General features: G+C 28.0%; 2 protein-coding genes across 3 annotated transcripts; both read right to left on the reverse strand.

The window, feature by feature from the left end:
- Positions 1-937: 937 nt before the first annotated feature.
- Positions 938-4,966, reverse strand: LOC114937173 (uncharacterized). Of its 2 annotated transcripts, XM_085488393.1 has the most exons (4): positions 4,796-4,966; positions 4,468-4,729; positions 2,045-3,310; positions 938-1,571 (listed from the first exon to the last, which is right to left on the reverse strand). In XM_085488393.1, exons 1-4 carry the CDS (start codon positions 4,808-4,810, stop codon positions 1,183-1,185), a joined length of 1,932 nt encoding a protein of 643 aa, XP_085344519.1. In that variant the 5' UTR covers positions 4,811-4,966; the 3' UTR covers positions 938-1,182. The 2 variants fall into 2 exon arrangements, with proteins under 2 accessions (XP_085344519.1, XP_085344520.1); XM_085488394.1 differs by lacking the exon at positions 4,796-4,966 and having other exon boundaries at positions 2,045-3,320; positions 4,468-4,497.
- Positions 4,967-5,213: 247 nt separating this feature from the next.
- Positions 5,214-7,222, reverse strand: Trm7-32 (tRNA methyltransferase 7-32). Its single transcript, XM_085488395.1, has 5 exons — positions 6,895-7,222; positions 6,584-6,653; positions 6,239-6,438; positions 5,760-6,154; positions 5,214-5,637 (listed from the first exon to the last, which is right to left on the reverse strand). Exons 1-5 carry the CDS (start codon positions 7,013-7,015, stop codon positions 5,284-5,286), a joined length of 1,140 nt encoding a protein of 379 aa, XP_085344521.1. The 5' UTR covers positions 7,016-7,222; the 3' UTR covers positions 5,214-5,283.
- Between the last annotated feature and the right edge of the window lie 3,213 nt (positions 7,223-10,435).

Here is a 10,435-nt window from a genome sequence, read left to right on the forward strand (position 1 = left end):
ATTTATATACTGTGTTTGCTGGGTATTAATTGTCACAGTTTTACAGTCTTTTCTTACCCAAGATTTTTTTCATTTATAGTATTTTACGAATATACGTATATACATATATATATATATATATATATATATATATACATGTATAATATATATGTTAAAATGAAAAATATTGCATAAAAAATATATGCATATATTTGTTAATTTATTTATGTAAATACGAAATATATTCCCTATATATGTTTTACCTATAATTTATGAATATAAAATGTGGACACGTGCATTAAAAATGATTTTAGATTTTATTAATCAAAAAGTGGATGTATTTAGCACGGACGTGAACCACAAATCGAAAAGTGGATGTAAATGGATGTGGCTACGTAGTTTCAATTCCTAAAGTGGATGCACGGCGCTGCTGTACGGTCTTTTAAAGCGTCCCACGAAAATCGCCGGCATGGCCTCTCTCAGGCTTTTCTCTGACTATATATATATTTCAATCACACAGATATCATACAATCATAAAATTCTATGATTCAGTGCTGCTATCTATGATGCGTATGAAATGATCAGCTGATTAAATTAAATGGATATACATTTTAATTTTTAAAAAATAAGTATAGAAATTCCAAATTATATATATATATATTTATATATGTTAAATAATATAAATTCAATATTGTCGGAAAAATATGAAAAAAATATGAAACTTTGATGTTATATTTTTAATGATATAATTTTTACGTTTATTTCAATATTTATGAAAGAGATAATATATACAAATAAAAAAAAACATTTCATAACATGTCCTTTTCTTCAAATAATAATAATTAAGCAAGATATTCCAAGATCTAAAGTAATTTATTTTTAATATTTTCTGTCAAACACTACACTATATCATTTCAATTCAATTTTCGAACGTTTAATATATAAAATGCGTAATATATCATATACATATATAAATACTTGTAACACGTCGCAACTTTTAAATAAAAAATTCTTTTCGATTATACTCTGTAATAGAATTAATATAACAAAAAATTAATTGGATCAAAAAATTATTTAAACAAAATTTTAGACATCATTTCACAAAATATACATTCTGACTGAGAGATATTTCTCTTAATTCGTCTAATATATTTGCAAACATATACACTTTATATTAAAAAAAAAAAAAACAGAAAAAAGAGATTATTCGGTTTGCGTAGACTGATGTGCTCGCGCAGGAAGCGGAAGAACCGTATCGCCTACCGTCAGAGATCCTTGACTGAAGACCTGTACTCCACTAGATGATGTCGAGTGATTGTTTCGTGTTCGATTTCGCATTCGATTGATCGGTTGACGTCCTTTGATCATGGTGTACCATCCCTTTTGACGTTTCGCTAACGGGCTTTGGATATCCACGATGATCGAATCTACTCGTGAAGACACCTCAGCATTTTCGCGGGCTCGTTTGGTAGGACGAAGCTGGATGCTGGACGAGGCGATGTTGACAGACGATTCCTGCGATGTCGATGTCGATTCCGCGACGATTTTCCGTTGTTCGATCACTTCGGTCTTGTTCGTTGAAATTCCCAAGCCTAGAATTGGGATTCAAGAGAGAAATTTTCAACGATTCTAACTTTCTAGAGAGGAATTGTGTGCAAATGGGATTTCTTTTATATACAGAATGTCTCAGAATTATTGTATAATCTGCTGTTAATGGCATCGGATTCTTATAGGATTATTTGAAGACAATTTTTCCTCTTGTCAGTGAAAATGTTGAGGCATCAATAATAATTTTTGAGTTATAAGCTTTAAGTTATTAAAAATAAAGAGATTTTACAAACTAAGTATTGTGGAAATAAAATATTAATAAAATTACATTCTTTAGTTAATTTCAAATAGAGTTTACATTAATAGAATTTTTATTTAAAGGCTTAGTTACAAAGATATATGATGGAAAAAATTGGGAACATGCAAAAAAATATCGATATAAATTATAAATAATACAGTCAGTCTTATGTTAAGTATATGCAGTTATGTCAATTTATGTATGATGGCCCTAACTTACCGGAGAAACTTTTCAGGGCGTACTTCATGGCTTGCGCGACGACTGCGAAGAATCCGTTGTTACTTGTATTGTTCCTAACGTTCCGCATAGATAATGAAGGAGATGGTACGATCTGTCGATTATCTGTTGTCGCATCTTTTGTGGAATAGCTCTCGACATTCGAGATACTCATCTCCATTTTCGTAACAGACTTGTTACGCAAATGAACAGCATCAGTAGATTCAACCAAAGAAGATTGATTCGTCGATGCAAGTTCCTGTAGCTTCTTCAGACTCGAATCAATTAGGGGCATCAGATCCGTACTCAATCCTCCCGAATTGCTTTCCATCAACACGGTTATCAGTATCCTGTTGGTATCTTGTAGATGACGCGGGTCCGATGATGGGCCCCTGTCGTTTATTTCAGGATTTCGATTCTCCTTCTCGGTGTTCTTCTTCGTGTCATTTTGCACGATTTGCGTGCCAATTGTAGAATTCTGTAGAGGTTTTACGAAGGAATACTTTTTAAGAGACTCTACCTGACTGTCTTTTGTATTCTTTATGTCTTCCGCGATCTTCGTCGTGTTGTTCTTCGCTTTTACATCACTTATGTCTTTTGTGTTCTTCACGTTTGGCGTACTCAAGATTTCATTAGCGTCGTGAAAGTTTTCCTCCGCCGATGTGTTCAACACGATCTTCACGCAAGACTTATTTATCGAGCTTTTGCATTCCGGCATAGTTTCATGTTGATCGGAAAATCTCACTTTCTTCACAACATCCAGCGTCTTGTCCGACTCCTCGCAGATGACGTCCGATAATATCGGCAATTCCAGGCTGCAGCCCTCAGGTTTCGTCAGATTCATATCTACCGGCTCATCTACAGTTATCTTCTCGGTCTCGTCTCGCTCTTCCATGATATTTAGCTTTCTGCCGGAATTACTTCTGATGAGCTCGTCCTTGTTGGCGGTCCTGAAGGGCGTCGTCTCGTCCTCGTTCGAGATGTGGGAGAAGCTGAAAAACTCGGTGACACTGATGAAAATATCGTTGTTCTGTGATTTTTGTGCGTTGATCGACGATGGCGAATTTGTCTTGGGCGTCTTCAGGCTGAAATACGGCACGCAGGGTGTCTCGAAGGTGGCCTTCTGGCCAAGCATCGGCGTGCTGGTCTTTCGGTAGATCTCAGGCGGCGTGTACCCGTTATTGCAATCGGTCATAAAACACTGCTTCAGCTTCTGCTCGAGACCTATCGGCGACGTCAACGAATGTTGAGACCACCACTTGCACTTGCCTAAAGTTTACTCAGAAAAAATATATAAATAAATATCCAATAGATATATACAGGGCGAGTTCTTCAAAAAGAGGAGGTTTTATTAATATTTTAAAACTATTCACTCAACTATTAATTTTACAAAAAAAAAAAAAATAAAATAAAATATAAAAAAATTTCTAAAGAAATAATTAAGCTTTCTAACGCATATTTTTAGGTGTTCATATTCCGGTCGATTACAAAATTGTAATAAAAAAATGAAGAAAAGTTGTTAGTTTCATTCCCTTATCTTTCCATATCGTTATAATTATAACAATATGGAAAGGTTAAATAAAAAATATTAATTAATATCCTTTTTACTAATGAAAAATATCTACCAAATTTCATTTTTTTAACTTGTTCTTGAGAAAAAATTAAAAACTTAATTTTTATCTCTCTCTTAAGAGGAGGTGTACTCTTCAGAGAATAATATGTCTATAATGTATAAAGAGTGTATATAAGAGCCAATCGCGGAAGACAGTGCGTTATCCTAACGAAACTAAATTTTTTCGTTAGAATTAAATATCTGTGCACAAGGCACCAAATTTTACTTGGTCACGGCCAAGATTTTAAAATATGAAATAATCTCATTTTTGAGATTTAATTTCAATAATCCTTTAACCCCCCTACGGAAATAAATAAATAAATGCAAGAGAAAAATATAGATCCGAAAGTCGCTGAATCGGGAAGAGTGTATATATTTATATGAAAAACTCCTTCTTTTAATTTTATAAATAAAGAATCATTCTTAAAATTTTTCGCACTTGTTTAGAAACACCTGTATATAAGTGATTTTTTCTCTTCTTCAAATTTTATTTTTCCAAATAAAAAAAAAAGAAAAATTATAGAAAAAGTTTTTTAAAAATTATTTTTTAGTTATTCTTATTTTTTCCTGTATAAACGGATAGAAAAATATAGATAAGAAAAAGAAAACAACTTTAATACATACGGAAGATTTAACACAAATTTACGCAAAAATTGACGAATAAAAAATTGATGAAAAATGAAAAACACTGTACTTGTTAGAACAAACTTCAGTGTCAAAACTTCCAATTTCGCGACTTTGACAGATGACTATTTATGCTGATTAGTTTCACACAGATTTTGAAATTAATAATAAATTCGTTTCGTGGAATTACCGAAGGATTTGAAATCTTCCTTGGATTCGTATAAATCACCACACAGCTGGCAACGTAACGGCAAATGTTTGTCTGCTATATGATTCAACAGTTCCTCGTCCCTTAGATTCAGTTTTTCGAACTCGCCATATCGTACCGGCAATAACTCAGAGGCGCACAAGCAACAGTCGATGTTCAGGCCAGGATGAATCTTGTTCACGTGGTGATTGCGACATTTTGCACAGCAGAACGTTTCCTTGCAAAATCGGCAAATTCTGTCCGTCTGTCGAAAAGAAAGAAATTTTCCGAAACCGATATATATGCGGCACGTTTTTAATAAATATAATACCTTGTTCTTCCACATATCCAGACGCAATCACCTATCACCGTGACAATCCGGTGTTTACTATTTCATGTGACCAGTTTGTCAATAATATCACTCGTGCGATCATAACAAAGTATATATACACGTATAAAGTATGCTATATGTTATATAGGTACACATCAGAAAATAAGTCCACATTTATAAATATCTATATATAAAATTATGCGAAATAAAAATATTAATTCTCTTCTATATAAATAAATATTTAAGAAATTTTTAAAATTTTATTTAAGTTTAGATAAATTTTATATATTATTTGTGTTATAAAAAATCATAAAATGTGAAGAAAATTTATTTGATTATAAGTAAACAAATGAAAGGTTTTCGAGTTGGATATGTTTGATTTTTAAAAATTAATAGATCACAAAACTAAAGACACATATTTTTAACGTATAAACGTACTTATATATTCATTTAATAAATATATTACAAAATAATATAATATATTTATTTCATTCAGCGTTATCTAGATTTTCAGCTTCCTTGGATATGTACAAACTCTGTAATGCATCGATGGTTGTTTCCTCTTCCTTATTCTTATCCTGAGTAGTTTTTGCAGTTGTATTCGTTTCAGAATCGATTTGCGCAGCATCAATAAATGCACATTTCTTGACCCATGCCGTCGATGTCGCACTTTCAGTTTCGATCGCTCTACTGATGTCGGTTTCGTCAAAATCGGTGTCATGATCAAAAACAAAAGTGCTGGTTCCAGCTCTTCTATTTTCTAACAAGGATAACGCCTCAGCATAGGGCGGGGCTATGGGGGTTTGCACTGGTTCATGATACTTGTATTCCTTCCCTCTGTACTGAAATTTTCAAATAATGATTTAACAAAGATATAATAAAATATATAAGCAAGATACAAAAAAATAAGATTGTTTCTAGAGAAATCTATGATTCACAAATAAAAACATAATACTACACTTACATTTAGTGGATAGCACATGTCAGAATCCGGTTGACTAAGATCTCCGCACACCACAAATGGAACGATGAATCTATTGACTCCTGTCAGCTCTTCAAAGTTGCATGGCTCATGTGTCAGTAAAGGGTTCAGCATATGTGGTTTATAGCCTTCTGGTGGAGAATAGTCTTTACAGACTACAAACGCCTCGATACTCGAATTGCGAGAACTACTGGGTTTCGTACAATATACATAAGGGAAAAATATCCTCAATTGAGCATACAGAAAAGATACGTCCTTAGCTCGAAAGATTTTGGCCACAAACGTTCCACCAGGTCTCAAGATGTGTGTGGTTATATTCAGAGCAGCTAATAGAAGCTGCGATTGAATGAATATATCCATATCATGTAAACCAGTCACTGAATAAAATATAACATGCATTAATCATTTTAGATAAATATATTTAGATGTGACAAAAGTGACAAATGACATAAGATACGTACCATCAGGTGCTCCGTCACACACTACCAGATCTGCTTGAGTATTATCAAACTGCGCAATGATCTGCTGTGCGGTATTTGTGTTAGTAATGTCACCTTGTAGTTGAATAACTCCTTCCAAGGGTGCCATTGCCTGTAAATCGACTGCTACAATTTTTGGAAGAGATGCATCGCCTTTCTCTAAAGCCTTTTTGTAGTTCTCACTGTCAAAAAATAAATATATAATTATTTATCTTTAAACTTATTGTATTTGACTTTCAACTTGGAAAAGTGAAAAAATTACCAGCTGCATGTGTTAAATAATATAAATTTGTATTACTATCTTTTTTAAAGTAAGAATTTACTTACTTTAGTTTGCGAGCTAAGACCTGGCTCCAGCTTCCAGGAGCAGCACATAGATCTACTGCTTTGGACACTCCTAAAAGAAAATAAAAAAACGTTTTTTTTTTTTTTCATAATATATATTTAAATTATTCTTAATTCTTTTTAAAGATTTTTTAAAAATTATTATTAGTACTCTAAAATTAGTACTTATTATTAGTACTCTAAAATGTTTTTTCAATTTTTCGTTATTTCTTCCATATCTATGTTTTTTCCAAGATGTGGAATAAAATGTATTGAAAAGGAAAACAGATTTATTATACAAATAAATTATGAACCATCGAAAATGTGACATTCGGTATCGATTTGGAGTAGTTTAAAAGCACTTCGAGCTCGCCATCCCTCTTCCTTTGCCTTTCTGTAATATATATCACGCTTGTCCTTCGACGTTTTTCCCATTATGATGATATTTTGACAGAAATCAAGATTTTGCTGTTTGCATCAATCCGTTTGATAATTTTTTTAAGGATCTAACACGTGTTTCTCAACAGCGAATATTTCTCGATTAGCTGTTTGATAATGAATTAAAGGTTATGTTTTGCGGAGGTTATTTCAATAAACGACAAATATTTGCAAATATTTTGTAAATATTTTACTTCGATATGAACATGATTTGAATTTCTGCTAGATAAAATTTGAGTCTTTGCTAAATAGATTTAAATCTCTGCTAACAATAAATAAATTTAAATTTCCGACTTTATATCTGAATTTATATATAATTATGTATAGAAATGATTTTTTCTTCACTTTTTCAAATTTTATAATTTTCTAGAAAAAAATGCGAAATTTATTGCTATAATTATATTTTTTAATTATTCTTCTCATTAGAAAGTGTGTAAATTAATTTATATTTCGCGCTATATTATACGAGCCTAACAGTGCTAACATGACATGTATATAACTAGTCACTAGTCTATAACTAGGGGAATTTAAATCCTTTTCTTTTGTCTACCTGTGTGCAATTATATGTATATTCTTCCCTTCTTCCTTCTTTGCTTTCTCTCTCAGGACGAATACACGCTTTTGTTATATTCTAAAAAGCACTTATCGTCATTATTTTACAAAATCCATCATTTATTCTTATTACTTTTTCTATATATATCTAATATGTAAACAAAGATTATATAAGAGAAGATAATATATATATTTTATAATTCCAGACAACATTTATATGAGCTCAAAAATAATGATTCGCTTAACCTAATTTAAATTCACGTAATTTGTTTAAAATGAGCACAAAAAGGATTCAATATATTTTATATTTTAGAATTTGAGTATTCAAAATAAAGAAATTCTTTTCGAATTCGCTAATTTTTATATTATATATTTAATTATTATTTGATTATATATATATATATGAATGTTTTTTCCCAGTAATTAATTGCTATATATAGTTGCAATAACTATATTAAATAACAATAAATATAATATATATATATATATATGCGCTCTAATAATAATTAACAGCAGATTGTATAATTAAAAAATTTTTGTTTGTGCCTTTATATTTTCTCACTTATTGTTAATGCATATATTATATATTTTCCGACTTGTTTAAATTAAAAATTTTTTTTGTGTTATAAAAAATATTAAACTCAATAATATTCTTAAATAATACATTTTTGATGAATTATAATAAAATATTCTTAAAATATTGTAAAATTATGAGATTTTTGGAATTGCGTTTTTTTTTTACTTTGTTTCGTTTCTTATTAACTGCTTTTTGATATTTTTTCTATTGTTAAAAATTTAAATTTTCGCATTTTAAATCTTCAAAAATTTACAATATTAGAAATTTTTTGAAAATGTATTTTTATTTGTACTACTTTTTATTTTTATTAAATTTTTCTGATAGCAATTTAATAGTTAAATTTTTGCAATTTAAATTTTCAAAGTTTAAGTTTCTATATTGTTGGAATTAAAACTCTTAAAATTTTTTTTTTTTTAATTTTAATTTATTTAATATTAAACAGAGTATACATAATATTAGGTAAATTAAACTTTTATTTATTGAATATAAATATTAAATATATTTAACAGATTAATATAATAAATATAAATAAATAAAAATATACTTAAATTTTTAATATATACATATATATGTATATGTATATATGTCAATAATTATTCTCTCTTTGCACTGTTTTTTTGTAAAATTTTATCTTAAAACAATAAATTATATCATGTATTAATGTAATATAAAATTGTACTTAATAAGCTGTTTATAATATTATTCTTGCATAACTCTTTAGAAAGACGTCATATATACGATGTAAATTATATCGACGATATAATATAGCTTTGAAACAAATAGTACAAATTTAAAATAAAAAATTTTAGAAATTTTATAACAACAATATATGTGTGCAGAGGAATAATTACCATCTTTAATAAATCTTTAACTATTTAAATTTTGTAGAAAAATATTTTTAATTCTTTCAGTGAGCTTTCACTGTTTGCAGCGTTATACTTATAATTGAAATCACTATATTTATCAGATAAACCCCTGTTTATCGGTGATAATAAATCATTTATCATGTATCACTTAAGATTCAATTTAGCAATAGATGATTTTTAATGGGAATATAAGTTATAAGTCTCCTCATCATTCTTTTAATTACTTAATTTTCCACAGAAAAAAGATATTAAAAGTAAAATATATTTATAGAAAAAATATATAAGCCTTTATTAAATTCAAATTTATATTTAAAATATATTTATTAAAAAAATATAAATTGCTATAATCACAATTAATTTGATATCTCTAAAGTATTGACGATATACATGTATGACTATTGTATAATAACATTAATTTATTTATTTTATAATAGTTATTACAAATATAAATATTGCGACAAAGATATATATATTATATCATCAATATTTAAAAAATATAAAATTTTTAAGTATTTATAACAATAGGATTTAAATGTTATATACTAGTAAGAGATTCAAAATTATATAAATATAATTATATAAATGTGACTCACTCGAAATATATATATATATATATATACAACAAAATATACAATATACATATAAATTGATTGTAGACATAAAAATTACAAATGCACATGTTAATTAGGATAACAAAATTTTTTATTATGAACATTAACAATTATATTTATGCGATCTTACAATATAATATGTACATTTTTTGACATTAATACTTTACAAACGCATATGAGTTAAAAAAATAGAATTAGTATTTTATATACATACATATATATATATATATATATATATATATATATATATATTTATTATTAGAATATATATATATATATATATATATATATATATATACATTCTAATAATATGTATTTTATTTTTTATCTAACTGTAGTTGCATATACGCAACAACTATATTGTTCGTAAATATAAAAATTTCTCGTTTTTAAGAATAAAAATCAAACATTTTTCGAGATAAAATATTTTAAAAACATACAATATATGTATTTATTTTTTTTAATATTATAATATATATGTTGAGTTTCTCTTGTAACAAAAATTAATAATAAATAAATAAATATATCAATAATAAATATATACATATATATATGTATATATATATATATATATATATATATATATATATGTGTGTGTGTGTGTGTGTATATATATACATATATATGTGTTTGTATATATACATACAATAAATACAAAATAATAATGTATCAGCAAAATTTTATTGCACTGCTGTTATCTATAAAAAATTATTTTTTAAGCAAATAAAATTTTGTTTTTCTTTTCATTTTTTTAAAGGTTTTTCCCCAACTATCTATACTTACTACTGTCATTCTCAACTTATCATTTCTA

This window comes from Nylanderia fulva, unplaced genomic scaffold (assembly GCF_048542155.1).
Source record: "Nylanderia fulva isolate GAGA-0341 unplaced genomic scaffold, ASM4854215v1 Scaffold69, whole genome shotgun sequence".
Classification (NCBI taxonomy): domain Eukaryota; kingdom Metazoa; phylum Arthropoda; class Insecta; order Hymenoptera; family Formicidae; genus Nylanderia; species Nylanderia fulva.

What these genes read in the sequence shown, in the direction of transcription:
- LOC114937173 (XM_085488393.1), bottom strand. An exon ending in GGAAGATTTCAAATCCTTCG is followed by an intron (nt 3,311 to 4,467) that starts GTAATTCCACGA and finishes AGTAAACTTTAG; the next exon opens with GCAAGTGCAAGTGGTGGTCT. An exon ending in CGCCCTGAAAAGTTTCTCCG is followed by an intron (nt 1,572 to 2,044) that starts GTAAGTTAGGGC and finishes TCCCAATTCTAG; the next exon opens with GCTTGGGAATTTCAACGAAC.
- Trm7-32 (XM_085488395.1), bottom strand. Translation starts at nt 7,015, where the DNA reads ATGGGAAAAACGTCGAAGGACAAGCGTGATATATATTACAGAAAGGCA. An exon ending in CGAATGTCACATTTTCGATG is followed by an intron (nt 6,654 to 6,894) that starts GTTCATAATTTA and finishes ATTTTCTTTTAG; the next exon opens with GAGTGTCCAAAGCAGTAGAT. An exon ending in ACATGTGCTATCCACTAAAT is followed by an intron (nt 5,638 to 5,759) that starts GTAAGTGTAGTA and finishes TGAAAATTTCAG; the next exon opens with TACAGAGGGAAGGAATACAA.